Source organism: Salvia splendens, chromosome 21 (assembly GCF_004379255.2).
Source record: "Salvia splendens isolate huo1 chromosome 21, SspV2, whole genome shotgun sequence".
In the NCBI taxonomy this organism is placed as follows: Eukaryota; Viridiplantae; Streptophyta; class Magnoliopsida; order Lamiales; family Lamiaceae; genus Salvia; species Salvia splendens.
Genome location: NC_056052.1, coordinates 13,093,336 through 13,112,413, shown reverse-complemented (window position 1 = coordinate 13,112,413; position 19,078 = coordinate 13,093,336). Strand labels below are relative to the sequence as shown.

At 35.1% G+C, this 19,078-nt stretch overlaps 1 protein-coding gene across 1 annotated transcript; it reads right to left on the bottom strand.

Annotated features, from left to right (window-relative positions):
* Nucleotides 1-8,821: 8,821 nt before the first annotated feature.
* Nucleotides 8,822-10,232, bottom strand: LOC121783866. Its single transcript, XM_042182044.1, has one exon. The coding sequence runs from the start codon at nucleotides 10,191-10,193 to the stop codon at nucleotides 8,982-8,984; it is 1,212 nt and encodes a 403-aa protein (XP_042037978.1). The 5' UTR covers nucleotides 10,194-10,232; the 3' UTR covers nucleotides 8,822-8,981.
* Between the last annotated feature and the right edge of the window lie 8,846 nt (nucleotides 10,233-19,078).

The following is a 19,078-nucleotide window of genomic DNA, read 5'->3' as shown; positions in this document are numbered from 1 at the left end:
GGACGAAATTTTCATCAAATAAAATTGTGTTTTCTGTCTCTTTTATTCTCCTATTTATATTAAGTTCATATTGAGCCAGTCAGGGATCTATGGAAGGTTTTGGATATGGGCTCCCCCCAATTAGGGTTTTACTAATTAAATTTAACCCACAATTTAATACAAGCTTATATTGGAATATTACGAGCAGCCACTACAGACGTAATATTGAACTCCCCATCTAAATCCGAAATTATAAGTATTCCGGGTTTCCATTTTGTTTATTATTTATTTCCCGCTCTTTAGATATAAATGTCCATTAATTAATTAAAGTCTGCTATGGACTTAATTAATTAACATCTTATTAATTCCAAGAGTGGACTTAGCAAGAAACAGTTATTTATTATTTATAGAGTAATAAAACTCCAAATGGCCAGTTTTCGAATAATAAAACCTTGTTCAAGCTCCTCTTGAGGACATTATCAAAAGAGACTCACCTCGCGCACGATTCAACATAATAGCAATCCTAGCACCGCTAGATAATGATCACCACTACCCAATATATCTGGATCGTTGGGTGATGAAAACACCTTTGGTAAGTCAAAGTAGTAGATACTCAATATCGTATGCTCAATGCTAACGTACATTGATTAAGAAATAGATATTTATCAAGACCCCATCTTTCAGTAGATAGCATAAAGACATGTCTTGCTGTTAGATCCATTCAGTGCTATACCACACCAACGTCATTTTATTTCAATAAGGCTTAGAAAAAATCGGACTGACATTGCAACCTTTCACGATAGGTTGCCAAAGCCTATCTAGGTTGTGAAAGTCTTCTTTTTCTTTTGCAAAGCATTGCATAGAACCGACTATAGTTACCTTAAAGTGGACGACGCCCACAACCAGTCTACTAAGCAAAAGACTTAGGCTTCGTTTACTTCTTATGCATTTAAATGTTTATAAAACATCTTATAAACGCACAAACAAACACAATGTAATAATATACTGATTCTATTCGTGCGAAATGCTCGAATAATACTGAATTGGGTCAAAAGTGAATTGTAGAGTTTTTCCGTACACAAGCAAGATTCTATTCGTGCGAACTCGCTCGAAACATGCTTTTCAGTATACTAAACCTAACAACAACCTAATAAGACCAAACCATAACTCAACCCAAAATCGCCGAGTTATTATCGTGTCCCAATCCATTAATTTTGTGTGTGTTAGCGCGGATTATCGTGTCACATCAAAAATTGTCAGCAACACCCTTAATGTTAGTAAGTAAGTTACTATACAAATCCAAGCCCCCTAGCTCAAGTGGTTGAGGAGGGTGGCAAGGATATCGCGCCATCCTGGAGGTCTCGAGTTCGACTCCTGGATGGCGCAACTTGAGATTAATTTCCCCTGTGGGCCTAAACAAGGCTTGTTGCCTTTGGGCTTTGCAAGCTTACAGGCCTGGACCCGTCTGAGGGTGGACAACTTACGGGCCTGGACCCGTCTGGGGAAGGCTAGTTCGTGCGGCCACGAGGGGCTGGGGGAGGCTAGTTCGCTTGCCAATGTATCTCGAACTCGAAAAAAAAATAGTTAAAAAAAAGTAAGTTACTATACAAATTAGTTTGGCGCGACACGATAACCACCATAATATGATACTCCCTCCGTCCCACAAAAATATGAACATTTGGGACAGCACGAGAATTAATGCATAATTGGTAAAGTAAGAGAGAATTAGAAAAAAAGTAATTATCGTATTGTCAGTGGGGAATGTGGCCCACCTTATTAGAGATAAAAAAAATTATCAAAAATAGAAGGGAATATTTTTATGAGACATTCCAAAATGAAAATTGTCCTTATTTATATGAGATAGAAGGAGTATTACAGGATTAAAACTTGATATTACGCTGTAAAATACTCTATCTGTCCCATAAAAATACAAACTATTTCGATTTTCGTTTGTCCCATAAAAATAACACGCTTTTATTTTTGGTAACTCATTTCTCTATAATGAGGTGAGCCTCATTCTCCACTACAATGCTCCAATTACTTTTTCATTATACATCTCACTTACTTTACCAATTATGTACTCCATTAAAACCCGTGTCAGAAATGAGGCAAGGAGTGGTTGATAGACATGGAAGCAGAGAAAGAAAATGAAAAAGAGAGAAAGGGGAAGAAGATGACTGCGCACCCGTGAAGAAGACAAAAGAGAAAATTTTAGGTTTATATATTTAATGGGCTAAGCTTAGTTTAATTTTAAGCATTTAAGTATTTTAACAATTTTAATGGGCATGAGTTTTTTAATGTATTATTTTTTAAATTCATATACTATTACTATTTATTTTAGTTTTATCTATTAATTGTTTGTTTTTAATGGTGGTTTTCATGTATTAATTATTTTTTTGTATAATATGTAATATTTATGATATTCAATACTAAAAAACAAATATACTGAATGTATATTTAATATATATAAATGTATAATATAAATAATTGTATTAAATTATTTAATTATATTTGGAAAATTATTGAAAATGTGTCGTGGGTTAATGTATAATAAATATGCAGGTAAGATTTTTTGGGTTTGAGTTTGGTGTAAATGGTTGGAGTAAAATTACTGTTTGATATGAAAGAACTAGAAAAATGGGTTTGAGTGTATAAATAGTTGTAGATGGCCTAACAAAATTGTTTCCCTCAATTTAATTGCCGCCCGTTTTCCTATTTAATGCCTAATCAAAAAGACAAATTTTATAGTACAGATATTTTAGTATTTCTTTCTCTCTAGTACATTTTAACTTTAGTCCTTTTCAAATTACTTCTATATTTTTTAAATAAACATATGACGAGTTGAACAACAAGAGGTTGGATGAAAAGTCAATACTCCATCCGTCTAAGAGAAATAGACTTAATTTCTTATTTTGCCTATCCTATAAAAATGATCCATATTTAGTTATGAATTTTTTTCTCATTTTCTCTTACTTTATTATTTATATATTAAAATTTTTGTTGTTCTCGTGACTTATTATCAAGTCACAAGAGGTTTGCACATAAAAGAGAGAGAAATATAAAATAACTAAAAATTGTGTGTAATCGGAGGAAATCAAATTGTCTTTTCCAATTTTTAAAGATCAGAGATAAATTCACCATACTCTAATACTCCCATTTTATGTGGAGCATTTTTGTTTGGACACATGATTTTATATAATGTTATTTTCTGAGTTGAGTGGGAGAGAATAAAGTTCTTATTTTTAGAAATGTGTCATTTAGAGTGGGACATCGCAAAAAGGAAAATTGTTCACTTACACCATTCTTTTATAGTTGAGACATTTCTTTTCAGCACGAAGATTAAGAAATAGATGTTTGGTGTGTTAAGTACATAGATAAAAGAGTGAACTACATAAATAGTACTCCCCGATCTTTCACTTTTACACAAAAATAATACATGATCTTTGTTTTATATCGTTTTTTATATCCAAAAATCACATATTTAATACATGGTAATAATTTCCAAAAGGCCCTCCAAATTACACATTCACACATTTTTTGACATACATAATAAAATGACCTAAAATGATATTATAAAAATAAAAAATCTTTGTCACTTTTTCTTCTCTTCTTCTTCCCTAATTCATTTACTCCCTTTGTCCACAAAGAATATGCACTTTGGGTTTGACACGAGTTTTAATGCAAAATTGATAAAGTAAGAGAGAGGTAGAGAGAAAAAGTAATTAAAGTATTATTAGTGGAGAATGAGTCTCACTTCATTAGAGAGAAGACTTTTTAAAATTAGAAAGTGCATATTTTTGTGGGACGGACTAAAAAGGAAAGAGTGCATATTCTTGTGGGACGGATGATATATTTTTTATTTGATTGGAGTGCCCAGTTTGTAGGCAAAATATTTTAATTTTTTAAAATAAAAGTTTTCGTATGGTTCAGTGTATAACAATTTCACCTTTGTAAAAAAGATCATTAGTTAAACATTAGTAGATATAATAGTGGATAATGGTTTTATAAGAAAAAACTTGTGTGATATTAAATCCCATTATTCAAACATTTATTTACAGAACCACATGCTATGTATAACAATACCCCATTATTTCGAGCTCATTATATCACACTAAAAAAGAAAAAAGAAAGAAGAAAGGAAGATAAAGAAGAAGAAATAGAAATTGAAGAAGAAAAAGGAAAAAAAGAAAGGAAGGAAAAAAATGTTACTCCACATGTTTGGTACTCCCCCGTCCCAAGGAAGATGACCCCTTGGGCGGCATGAGATTTTATGCAATTTTATTTTATGTATTAGGTGGGGAGAGTAAAGTAAGAGAAATGAAATAAAGTAGAGATAAATGTATTTTAATTTTTAGTAATGGATCATCTTGAGTGGGAAAAATTAAAAAGGAAAGTGGGTCATTTTTAGTGGGACGGGGGGAGTACCATTTAATTTAAATTTTTAAAAATACATTCCATGGCCCAAAAATCACATGTTTGATACGCAAGATTATTTTTGTCACAATATACCAAAAATGATATAAAATAAACACCACGTATCATTTTTATGCAAAAGTGAAAGATTAGGTACTAATATATATATAGTTCACTCTAGCTAAAAGTAAGAGAGATAGAAGTAGAGATAAAATATAATAGGAAAATGAATAAAATAGAGATAAGAAGTAATAGTGAAAAAAGTGTTGATTATTATTAAAATGATTCAACTGTGAAAGAAGTTCTAAAAATAGAAAAATGAGTACTACGAAGGGACGGAGAGGGAGTAGGCATGCACAACGGTTCGGAACCGCCGGTTCCAGTTCATGAACCGGCGGTTCACGGTTCAAGATAGGCATGAACCGGAACCGGCCCGCCAAGGGTCCCAGCGGTTCCGGTTCCGCTTAAAAAAAACCGGCGGTTCAAGCGGCGGTTCAAAACCGCCGGTTTTCGGCATGAACCGGCGGTTCCGAGCCGGTTCGGCAGTTCGGCAATTTTTTTTTGCATTAATTTGATTTGTTTATGTATGAAATGCGTAAATAAAATTCAAAAAAATACGATGAAAGTTGTAATTTTATTGAAATTACACATTTACAACAATTACAAATCGAAAAACCTTGAAGTCTTGAAGTCTTAAACAAAAATTTAAATACAGACGAGACTACTAGTCAACAACGAAGCTAATTGCAAATGATAAAAAGACGTAGAAGTTCATATAAAAAAAACTTATAAGTATATATATACTCTTAATCGGCGAAGGAGATCTTTCTACATAACTAAATTAAGGACACCTTTAGCAATTCAACTTTAAATGTTGACTTTAGTCTAACAATCAACAATTATAGTAGAATTGTCAAAAGTTTCTCTGATTTAGCCGTATAGAGAAATCTACTTCATCGACTAGAGTATATACAAATACAATTATTTAATCGTATTTGCATATTTTTAAAGTAGGAACAAAAGGGAAAAAAGAAATAAAGGAAAAAGGACTTGAACTCAACTTAAATTTAAAATTTAAGTTGAGTTGCCTACGTATCCCCAATGCTCATTTGCATTAGGGAATCAAAGCCCACGTAGTTCTCTTATCTTACTTACCTATTTGGCTTGGCCGGAGGCGGTTGACGGTTGGCCTACGATTCATCCCCGGTGAATTCATCTTGTGATCCCTCCTGACGATCATCCCAATAATTTTCTTGTTCTCTGACGTCGGCTTTGGCCCAATCATCAAGTAACATCACAGCTTCCATATTTTTCGCCGAGAGCTTACTTCTTGATTCATCCAACACACGTGAGCCAATACTAAAAGCGGACTCTACGGCGACAGTGGAAGCCGGAACAGAGAAAATCTCCTTGGCCATTGACGCAAGGATGGGAAAATCTTTCTCGTGGGTTCCCCACCAATCGAGGACGTCGATTTGGGGGGGGGGAGGAGTAGGACCTTCATCACCAAATGAAAAGAGTGAATCGAAATATAAATACAATTCACTTACCATACCTGAGGTCCTTCCGCCGGTGTTGTAGCTGTATAGGTCGGCTAGTTGGGACGCGGCGTCGGGGTCATCATAATCGGCTTGAAATGCAAAGCCATAGTTATGTTGTGGAGGAGGGGGGGTCTTCTGACTTGGTGGGTGTTGTTATACTTGGTTTCATATTCCGTGTAGAGAGCGCGCAAGTTATACTCGAATGTTTGTTGGACAATGGACCGGTCCGGGAGGGTTATTTGAAAGGTTTCTGAGAGGTCTACTCCAAATTCGTCACTGGTATCTGATTGGATTGCTTGAAGGTGACCAAGATCAATTGAACTCAAATTGTTATAATAAAACTCCAAAATCCTAGATGTACCGGCTAATTTCCATTTTGGATCCAATACCTTTGCAATCAAAAACACGGTTGGAATCTCACTGAAATACTTGAGCCATTTTTCAATCATATAATATAAGACACACATTAGCTCAGGGGAAGAGGAAGCATTTTTCATTGCAGTTTTAAAACCAAGGGATATGCACATGCAATGCTCTAAAACACGAACAACAGTGCAGTAATAAACACCCGACAATTCAACAGTGACATTTTTAAACAATTTAAATAAAATCACACTGTGTTCCCAACAACTATGCGAAAGATATAAATCATGAACGTGATAGGTTCTATAAAAATCACATAAAGCATCTTTATGTGTCAAAGTAGAATTCAGACAATTATATGTCGAATTCCATCTATGAGACACATTCATAGTAAAATTCGTATACCTGACATTCTTTTGATGGCAATATTTATTCCATGCTTTGCCAATAGGTGGCTTTTGATGGATTAATCTAACTGCAGTTCTAATAGGTGAAACATGTTTTTGCCATAATTCAAGCGCATCTTGTACACATAAATTTAAAATAGGACAAATGCATCGTTGATGAAAATACTTACCTCCAATTACCGGTGTACAAGCCGCAATCAAATCGCCAATACTTGCGGTGTTGACAGTTGCATTATCAAAACCGATAGAAAATATCTTGTTGCATAATTGAAACTCATTTAAAACTTGTATAATCAAAGAAGCAATTTCGGGTGCAGTGTGTGGAGTTTCAAATTCTCTAAAACCTATTAAATGCCTGTTTAAAGTCCAACTATTGTTCACAAAGTGAATCATAATGCCCATGTATGAATGACGGTTAAAACAATCCGTCCACACATCAGAGCAAATGTTCACTCTATGGCCCAAGTTGACTAAATAACGTGATAATTCTACCTTTTTTCCAAACATTGCCGAACGGTAGATCGTTGCACGGTCATTCTACCAATTCTCTTGATTGCTACGTTCAAACCACTTTGCATAGTAACCTCAATTTTTTTGTCATCATAAACGTTAAAAGGAAAGTGCTTCACTGCCGCCCATCGAGTCATAACATCAGAAAAAAAAATTTGATCATATTTAAACAGAGGCGTACCTGACGAACCCGATCCGCCGGGTTGGAAGTTGAGTTGGGTTTGGGTAGAGGTAGTGCCGCATTCTACCGGATGCTTCGTCACCAAATGGCGCCGGAGGGTGCCATATCCTCCACCACTCGCAAATTTGTACACTTTATCGCAATAGTTGCAGTAAGCATGAAACGCCGATGTCTCTTCTTGAGAGGTCGGATCATGAGGACTTGGAATCACCACCGGGACCTTCTTGTAGTGTTTGACAAAAATGTCAGATTTCAAAGCTTTTGCCGTGTTAGTGGGTGGAGGGGGAGTCATCTCCTCCTTTCCGCCGGTGCTAGACGGAATACGAGAATGAGATCTATCCTCGTTGGTGTCCGAGTCCGACGATATAGCAACGTCGAACTCGTCAGCTTGTTGGGAACCACCTCCCCTACCCCCACCTTGTTGCATTTCAGCGAGTAGCATGGCGGTCCTATGATCTTCTTCTATCTACAAATATTATATAAGTTGAAGTTATAACTTATAAGTATGAACGCAAAAAAATTATGAACTCAATTTTATGAAATTATGAAATATGAATTGGAAAAATAATTTTTCATTACTTACTTGCATGCGTTCAGCCTGCACTCGGGAAACCTCTTCCATAACTTCTCGACGACTAGGTCGCCTTGATTTTGAGGGACAACTAGTACTTTGATCTTGGGCAATTCCCTTGCCCCGATCACCACGGCCCGATCCACCACGCGAATAAGACATAATGATAAATGAAAGTAGTATGGATGGAATATGTATGGAGTATAAGTGATGAATTACGAGCACAACAACAAATATAGTTGTAAGTAGAAACTAGTAAACAACTTGAGCAATTAGAGAGAATGGGGAGAAAATAGAGAAATTGGGATTGAGAAGAGAAATTCTTATTAGCACAAGAATGAGGTGAGGAGAAATGAAGGGGAAGTGAGGTATTTATAGGAGTAAAATTGGAAGAAATAAAAAAAAATTCAAATTTCGGCCGAACCGGCGGTTCAACCACAAAACCGACGGTTTAGTCCACGGTTTTCCGACAAAAAACTGCCGGTTTCTGACCGTTTAGCATGCCTATGCGCCGCACCCTGGCCCTATCCCTGAAAAGTTCCTGGAACCGGCGGAAACCGGTTTGAACCGGCGGTTTTCGTCAGAAACCGCCGGTTTTTCTGCTCCCTACTCTGAAACCCTACGAACCTACCCCGGAGTTAGCCGTTTGAACAGTTGAACCGGGGTTCAAACCGCCGAACCGCCGGTTCACGGTTCATGATTTCGCCGACCCTGAACCGGCCCGTGTTAACCGGTAACCCGCCGGACGGTTCAAACCGCCGGTTCCGATTCATGAACCGGCGTGCCCGAACCGGCAGCTAACCGCCGGGCCGATTCGGTTTGTGGATGTTTAAGAGGGAGTATCATTGAAAACATCAAAACCAAAACAACAAAAATGATTTACAAATTATAGATAGAAAGGAGTAACACTACAAACTATACAAGACTGTAATAAATAATAATCTCCATTTAATTATTTTTCCATGTCTCAGCTCAACAGCCGACTCCCGACGCGCCGACTCTGATCGGCTCCCCTTTCAGCAACCGGCCTCCGGCATTAGCTTAGCCGCCGCCTTACTCATCGGCTCCGACTTGCACCTAGTCAGCTCCAGCGGCTCGCACTTCCCGTCGGCCGGCAGAGAGCACGACGACCGCGCCGGCTGCGAGTCGTTGTTCCTCCTCGGCGGCTCAGGAACTCGGGGCTTCGACTTCTCCACAGAGGCCATCTTCTTCACTATTGGAGGCTCTGCATCGGCTTTGGCGGCGGCCCTCCTTGGGCGCTCCGGATCCAGCCGAATGAAGTCGGTGGAGCAAACCCACGTTTCTTTGGAGACCTCCATTGACAGCTTCGGCTCGCGCATCATCAACAGCAAGCATTCCGGCAATGTCCCCTTTTCTTGATGAATTTCCTGCTTTTGATCTGATTTTGGTTCAATCTCTGTTTCTAAAAGAGCTTCAAATGAGGACATATTGGATTCAACATCTTCTTCTGGCTCGGTTTTTTCATTATTCTCTGCCTCATTGGCAAAAAATTCTTTCTGTACTTGCTCCAAAACTCGAGCTTCGAACACTTCATCCGAGCTACTGGTTTCATCATCATCACCATCATCTTCTTCTTCTTCGTCTTCTTGGAGTTGAATCGCTACATTTTCGTACCTCGCTGCATCGGAGCTAATCCGGTTAGCAATGGCGGCCATTTTGATTGGATCAGATCTGCATCTCATCAGCAGAAGCGCATTTTTAGGAGGTACAGAAATGGCGCATTCATCCTCGAAGCTCCGCCCCTTCACCTCAATTCTATCGCCGTTCACCTCAATGTCATCAAAAACATGTTGTCTCGAATTCGAATTCACCTTCTCCTCCTCCTCTCCGCTGCACTTGACAGCAATCTCCATCTTTCTCCTCCCTCCGCCGCACCACCACCTCTCACACTTGCAGCGGAACAAGCAGAAGAACTCACGCAGGACAGCGGAAAAGCAGGGCAAATGCACCCAGCGCTGGAACGAGGGCACGGAGGCGCTGCGGAAACTGGATTCGCCGTTGATGCGGCGGCGGCATTGCTTGACCTTCTTCTGCGACTTGACTCTGACTTGGCCGATGCACGTGACTTTGGGAGAGGACGGCTCGGGATTGTCGCCAGCGGGGGATCTCCTCCTGAAGAAGGGGGAGATTCTGCGTCCGGCATTGGAGCGTGGACGGCGGCGGCGGAAAAAGAAGGAGGAGCGGAGGAGCGATCTAGTTAGGGTCATGGGTGTGAGTAGGAGGAATCAGGAAATGGGAGCATTCAATGTGCATTTTATTTGTTTATTGTTAATGACTTTTTTTTGGTGCAGTTTTTTACTGCTCGAGGTTGTTTGCGTTGGTCGACTGATTTCATTCAGTAACAACAGCAACAGTAACAGTAACAGTAGTAGTAAAACGTGGAAGAATTAATACAGCCTAGTGCCTCCCTCATATACATACACTCATTTCCCATCCGCCTATTTTTGGAATATTAGATTAAATACTCATTACCTCTGATATCGTATTATTGTGCTTTATCTTTAGCTAATTATAAAGTGATTAATGCTCTAGGCACAAATTTTGGATTCATATTCACCGACCTTTAAAATAAATTATTTATTTATTTATAGAAAATATAAAGTGTGTCAAGAAATAGGAAACACATAATAGCAGAGGGAAATTAATGAGGAGTATTTGTTCCCTCAGCTTATAGTGTATAGCTTTAAAAGTATGTCTTTCCCGTGGGTTCGATACCTATTACTCCCTCCGTCTGTCATTAGAAGGCCCATTTATGGGCGACACGAGTTTTAAGAAATGTTATGAAAAGTGGGTGGAAAAAAGTTAGTGGAAAATAGTCTCACTTGTATATATTACTTTTAAATGAAAAGTGAGTGGAATGAGTTAGTGGAAGGTGTGACCGTATTACCATATATGGTAAAAGTAAACAGGAACTCTATTCGCGGACGGACTAAAATAGAAAAATGAGACTCTTATTCGCGGACAGAGGGCGTATACTGTATTGCACGTGTTCACTCGTAGATAGTAGTATTTTTTAGGGTTTTATCACTTGTTTGTGTGAAACGAAACCGCACTACTTGAACCCTAAAAATCACAACAAACACCACTCAAATTCCAATTATCAAGATCAAGTCCACGACGCACGAGGCCCTTCACTATACACGAGGCGAGGCAGCCAGTGGCGCAAGTGCTTGTGGGCTTCACAACCAACCCGTCACTTATGCATATAATTATTACACATAGTGATTAAGCTTCTTAAGGAGTACTCCCTCCGTTCACCAATACTTGGGCATAAGTCGATTCGGCGTAGGTTTTAAAAAATGTAATGGAAAGTGGGTTGAAAAAGTTACTGCAATGTGGTACCTACTTTTATATATTAATTTTATAATAAAATGTGAATTATTCTATGAGTTCGTGGAATGTAGGGTTCACTATAAAAAGTAAAAAAAAGCATTCACAATAGAAACAACCCTACTTACAGCCCATCTTCAGCCCTCATAACCTATCTCAAATTTCTCCCTACTACATCATCGGCCTATCACACAGCCCATCTTCAGCCCTCACAGCCTATCCCAGCCCATCTAACAGTCTATCTCTCAGTCTATCTCACTATCTGTATATAATTCATATTAATTGTTGATGTTTACCAAATATTAAAACAACAAAAACGAAATCAATTGGAGAAAAAAAAACATTGAAAAAACCAAATATATTTCATTAAAATAAAAGAAATCTATAATTAAAAAATGAAGTGCAATGAGTTGTATATATACAGGTGAAATAAAAAAAGAAAAATAACGCCAATTGTCGTCCGGCGCGACCCGTCCTAGCGCCGTCCGACCCCATCCCCCAAAGGCGCCGATGGGGCGCCGAACGCACAACAACCAAACAACACACACCCCCTATTGTGAATGGTTATGACAAGTATTGACCGACGAACTAAAAAGTAAACTAGTTACAAGTAAAGACGGACGAAGGAAGTACATTTAAGTGAAGACTCATTTTTTAGCATGGGATTAAGTAACACATTAATTAGTCTCATAACTTCGTATTTAAGTGACAAACTCTAATTTCCTATTTTTCATTCATAAGAAATTAGCTTAGAAAAAATAATATACTACTATCATTTACTTTAAATTTAGATTGATTTTATATAATATAATTTTATGAAATTAAAACTCTTGTTACTTTTACCGTCCGGTCTAGATTCCAGTGTAAAACTTTGAAATTTGTATATTATCAAAATTTTCTAAAAAATATGTAATGTTATTGGTTAGAGTATTATAGATTTATATTACACCCTCTATCCCATTTCAAGTGATTGACTGCTTTTCAGCACGTGTTTGGGAAAATGATAATAAATAGTTAAAGTGCAGAGAAACTAAAGTAAGTAAAAAATAATGTTGATACGATTCTCTTTTATATTATTCTCTCTTATTTTATTTTCTCTCCACTTTACTATTTATTACCATCTTCGCAAAATAACGGTAAAAAAAATTAATCACTTGAGATGGGACGAAAGGAGCATGTGTATCGTAGATTTTGCATATGCATGGTTTGAGTTGAACCAAATAAGATTTGAGATATATATATATATATATATAGGGTCATGATCTATGGCAAACACCTCTTAACCATATAACTAGAGAACAAATAATAGCCACAAGATCAAAAAAATCAAGGGCTAGTATTAATTTTTGAATTTAATGAGATATTAGTTCACTCAATCACAAATTTACTCCATAATAACAAAGCAGGGATATTTTGGTCATTGCATAGCCTATTGAATTAACTCCAAAATCAGGTAGGTTGCAAAAATTGAATTCATTTGAAACCGCATCTTCTTCTCCGCCGTCGTCCGCAACGCCCGCAGAATCACGGAAGCGAGGAATCGATCAATTCGCACACCAGAGGCGGCGATCCTATGGAGAAAATCGATTTGTGGCTGCAGGATTTGGTGCCGGACATTGTTAGGAACCTAAAGCAGGTGCCGCTGCTGGGTTTTGATGATCTGCTTTGTAGCGTCGGCGGAGGAGACGACGACGACGGAGAGTTGGCCAAGTTTGAGGTGCATCGTTGGGCCAAAGATGCGGACGAGTTGGTGGAGGGAGCGGTGAGGGACGGCACCGAGGAGGTTGTGGATGTTTCCGATGAAGGGGAGCTTCCATGGGCCTGGTGGGATGTGGATATTTCTAGTGTTTTTGGATTTGAATATGAGACTGAAGAGCAAGAGTGGGATGCATAGTAATAGTAGTAATAGTAATGATATTTGGATCTCCATAATGGTTAATACTATATTCCTCACTAATGCTAGGTTGATGGATGATGATAGTATTTACTTATGCAGAGGTTGAAAATTGACGAATTTACTTTTCTTGCTTGAATTTTATTACATGAGTAGTAGAAAATTATCACTTCCTCATGATAAGAGTGATGTGTTTTGTAAAAAAGAGTGAAGTAAAATCATATTAAGAGTGATGTGTTTTGTAAACAAGAGTGAAGTAAAATCATGCTAAGAGTGATGTGTTTTGTAAACAATAGTGAAGTAAAATCATGCTAAGAAAGATGTGTTTTGTAAACAAGAGTGATGTGTTTTGTAAACAAGAGTGAAGTAAAATCATAATAAGAGTGATTTGTTTTGTAAACAAGAGTGAAGTAAAATCATAATACGAGTGATGTGTTTTGTAAACAAGAGTGAAGTAAAATCATAATAAGAGTGATGTGTTTTGTAAACAAGAGTGAAGTAAAATCATGCTAAGAGTGATGTGTTTTGTAAACAATAGTGAAGTAAAATCATAATAAGAGTGATGTGTTTTGTAAACAAGAGTGAAGTAAAATCATGATAAGAGTGATGTGTTTTGTAAACAAGAGTGACGTAAAATCAGAATAAGAGTGATGTGTTTTGTAAACAAGAGTGAAGTAAATCATGCTAATAGTGATGTATGGATGATTTTCCAATGATATTCAACCCATTTTCATCCAAATCTGCAGCTTATATTGGAGAATTCCACCATTAATTTTCGCCAACTTATTCACGAGAATCTCAATTGTCAATAATTGGTTCTCACTTTTTCAATCCAAATCTGGTAATGTTGGTGTTATTCCATAGTTTCATCCATTCCGTCTTAGTTGTAGACAATTTTGATCCCAATTGCATCAATTTGTATTCAGTTTCAGCATTTTTAGTTTCCATGATTTTCGTCCATTTGTTTTCAATTTCAGCATTCTGATCGAAGACGTTTCAGCTCCATAATCGGACGATATCAAATTGCAGACGACATAGCATGTGATTCGATTCTCAATTTTGAAGGAGAAAGAAAGGATCGCAGATTTAAAGTTTATAATGTAATTTCCAAAAATACCCTTGACATATTTTATATTATTAAAATAAATAATATTTGTTCATTTAAGATATGTGGTTGAGATTTGTTCTCTAGTTATACACTTAAGATTAGTTATATATTGATCACTAACCTATATATATATTATATATATATAATATATATAGGGGTGCGTTATAATGATAACTCAATTTCCGTAATAACCCTATAACTAAATCTGGACCACACATTTTAAAATCACGCGGTCTAGATTAAAACTTAGATTTACTTCATAAAAAAAGCGCGGGGGTAAATATGTCATTTCGCTCATGATAAAATTTACGTATCCAAATTTCGCGCATTTAATTTCTGAATTTCGCTCATTTTATCATTTTATCAGTCAGTCAAAAGTATCATTTTATCAACCCAGAGTATCATTCTATGCAATAAACCTAACATATATCATTTTATCATTTTATCAGTCAGTCAAAAGTTCATTTTATCAACTCAGAGTATCATTCTATCCGGAAAACTATCATTTTATCAGTTTTAAGTCATTTTGTCACGTTAAAGTATCATTTTATCAGCTTATATGCAATTTTTTCAGCTAAACTATCATTTTTATAAGGTTACTGTCATTTTATCCGCTTAGATTATCATTTTATAAGGTAAAAGTATCATTTTAATAAACAAAAATGTCATTTTATACACAAAAAATACCTATCATTCTATCGGCTGAAAGTATCATTCTACCCGACAAAACTATCATTCTATCCGGCAAAACTATCATTTTATCATTTTATCTTTTTACGTGATATTTGGCGAAATTCAGAGTATCATTTTATCAGTCAAGAGTATCATTTTATCATCTTAGAGTATCATTCTATCCGGCAAAACTATCATTCTATGCAATAAACCTATCATTTTATCATTTTATCATTTTACATGATATTTGGTGAAATTCAGAGTATCATTTTATCATTCAGAGTATCATTTTATCAACTCAGAGTATCATTCTATCCTGCAAAACTATCATTCTATGCAATAAACCTATCATTTTATCATTTTACGTGATATTTGGCGAAATTCAGATTATCATTTTATCATTCAGATTATAATTTTATCGGCTGAAAGTATCATTCTATCCGGAAAAACTATCATTTTATCAGTTTTATGTCATTTTGTCACGTTAAAAGTATCATTTTATCACTTATATGCAATTTCTTCAGGCTAAAAAACCTATCATTTTTATAAGGTTAATGTCATTTTAAATCCGCTTAGATTATCATTTTAATCAGGTAAAAGTATAATTTTATTAAATAAAAATGTCATTTTAATACACAAAAATACCTATCATTCTGATCTGATCGGCTGAAAGTATCAGTTCTAACCTGATAAAACTATCATTCTATCGGCTGAAAGTATCATTCTATCTGGAAAAAACCTATTATTTTATCAGTTTAAGAAGTCATTTTGTCACGTTAGAGTATCATTTTATCAGCTTATATGCAATTTTCTTCAATGCTAAACTATCATTTTTATAAGTTACTGTCAGTTTATCCGCTGTAAGATTATCATTTTATTAAAGGTTAAAAGTTATCATTTTAATTAAACAAAATGTCATTTTATACACAAAAAATACCTATCATTCTATCGGCTGAAAGTATCATTCTACCACGACCAAAACTATCATTCTATCGGCTGAAAGATATCATTCTATCCGGCAAACTATCATTTAATCATTTTATCTTTTTACGTGATATTTGGCGAAATTCAGAGTATCATTTTATCAGTCAAGAGTATCATTTTATCACTCAGAGTATCATTCTATCCGGCAAAACTATCCTTCTATGCAATAAAACCTATCATTTTATCATTTTACGTGATATTTGGTGAAATTCAGAGTATCATTTTATCATTCAGAGTATCTTTTATCAACTCAGAGTATCATTCTATCCGGCAAAACTATCATTCTATGCAATAAAACTATCATTTTATCATTTTACGTGATATTTAGCGAAATTCAGAGTATCATTTTATCATTCAGAGTTATAATTTTATCGGCTGAAAGTATCATTCTATCCGGAACAAACTATCATTTATCAGTTTTATGTCATTTTGTCACGTTAAAGTATCATTTATCAGCTTATATGCATTATTCAGCTAAACTATCATTTTTATAAGGTTACTGTCATTTTATCCGCTTAGATTATCATTTTATCAGGTAAAAGTATCATTTTATTAAATAAAAATGTCATTTTATACACCAAAAATACCTATCATTCTATCTGCTGAAAGTATCATTCTACCTGATAAAACTATCATTCTATCGGCTGAAAGTATCATTCTATCCGGAAAAAAAACTATCATTTATCAGTTTTAAGTCATTTTGTCACGTTAGAGTATCATTTTATCAGCTTATATGCAATTTCTTCTTCCAAGCTAAACTATCATTTTTATAAGGTTAACTGTCATTTTATCCGCTTAGATTATCATTTATAAGGTAAAAGTATCATTTTATTAAACAAAAATGTCATTTTATACACAAAAAATACCTATCATTCTATCGGCTGAAAGTATCATTCTACCCGACAAAACTATCATTCTATCGGCTGAAAGTATCATTCTATCCGGCAAAACTATCATTTTATCATTTTATCTTTTTACGTGATATTTGGCGAAATTCAGAGTATCATTTTATCAGTCAAGAGTATCATTTTATCAACTCAGAGTATCATTCTATCCGGCAAAACTATCATTCTATGCAATAAACCTATCATTTTATCATTTTACGTGATATTTGGCGAAATTCAGAGTATCATTTTATCATTCAGAGTATCATTTTATTAACTCAGTGTATCATTCTATCCGGCAAAACTATCATTCTATGCAATAAACCTATCATTTTATCATTTTACGTTATATTTAGCGAAATTCAGAGTATCATTTTATCATTCAGAGTATAATTTTATCGGCTGAAAGTATCATTCTATCCGGAAAAACTATAATTTTATCAGTTTTATGTCATTTTGTCACGTTAAAGTATCATTTTATCAGCTTATATGCAATTTATTCAGCTAAACTATCATTTTTATAAGGTTACTGTCATTTTATCCGCTTAGATTATCATTTTATCAGGTAAAAGTATCATTTTATTAAATAAAAATGTCATTTTATACACCAAAAATACCTATCATTCTATCTGCTGAAAGTATCATTCTACCTGATAAAACTATCATTCTATCGGCTGAAAGTATCATTCTATCCGGAAAAACTATCATTTTATCAGTTTTAAGTCATTTTGTCACGTTAGAGTATCATTTTATCAGCTTATATGCAATTTCTTCAGCTAAACTATCATTTTTATAAGGTTACTGTCATTTTATCCGCTTAGATTATCATTTTATAAGGTAAAAGTATCATTTTATTAAACAAAAATGTCATTTTATACACAAAAAATACCTATCATTCTATCGGCTGAAAGTATCATTCTACCCGACAAAACTATCATTCTATCGGCTGAAAGTATCATTCTATCCGGCAAAACTATCATTTTATCATTTTATCTTTTACGTGATATTTGGCGAAATTCAGAGTATCATTTTTATCAGTCAAGAGTATCATTTTATCAACTCAGAGTATCATTCTATCCGGCAAAACTATCATTCTATGCAATAACACCTATCATTTTATCATTTTACGTGATATTTGGCGAAATTCAGAGTATCATTTTCTCATTCAGAGTATCATTTATTAACTCAGGTATCATTCTATCCGGCAAAACTATCATTCTATGCAATAAACCTATCATTTTATCATTTACGTTATATTTGGCGAAATTCAGAGTATCATTTTATCATTCAGAGTATAATTTTTATCGGCTGACTGAAAGTATCATTCTATCCGGAAAAACTATAATTTTATCAGTTTTATGTCATTTTTGTCCACGTTAAAGTATCATTTATCAGCTTATATGCAATTTATTCAGCTAAACTATCATTTTTATAAGGTTACTGTCATTTTATCCGCTTAGATTATCATTTTATCAGGTAAAAGTATCATTTTATTAAACAAAAATGTCATTTTATTACACCAAAAATACCTATCATTCTATCTACTGAAAGTATCATTCTTACCTGACAAAACTATCATTCTATCGGCTGAAAGTATCATTCTATCCGGAAAAACTATCATTTTACTCAGTTGTTTTAAGTCATTTTGTCACGTTTAGAGTATCATTTTATCAGCTTATATGCAATTTCTTCAGCTAAACTATCATTTTATAAGGTTACTGTCAATTTTATCCGCTTAGATTATCATTTTTATAAGGTAAAAGTATCATTTATTAAACAAAAATGTCATTTTATACACAAAAAATACCTATCATTCTATCGGCTGAGAAGTATCATTCTACCCGACAAAACTATCATTCTATCGGAGCTGAAAGTATCATTTCTATCCGGCCAAAACTATCATTGTATCATTTTATCTTTTTACGTGATATTTGGCGAAATTCAGAGTATCCTTTATCAGTCCAAGAGTATCATTTTATCAACTCAGCGTATCATTCTATCCGGCAAAACTACCATTCTATGCAATAAACCTATCATTTTATCATTTCTATGTGATATTTGGCGAAATTCAGAGTATCATTTATCAGTCACAGAGTATCATTTTATCAACTCAGGAGTATCTTCTATCCGGCAAAAACTATCATTCTATGCAATAAACCCTATCATTTATCATTTATACGTGATAGTTTGGCGAAATTCAGAGTATTCATTTTATCATTC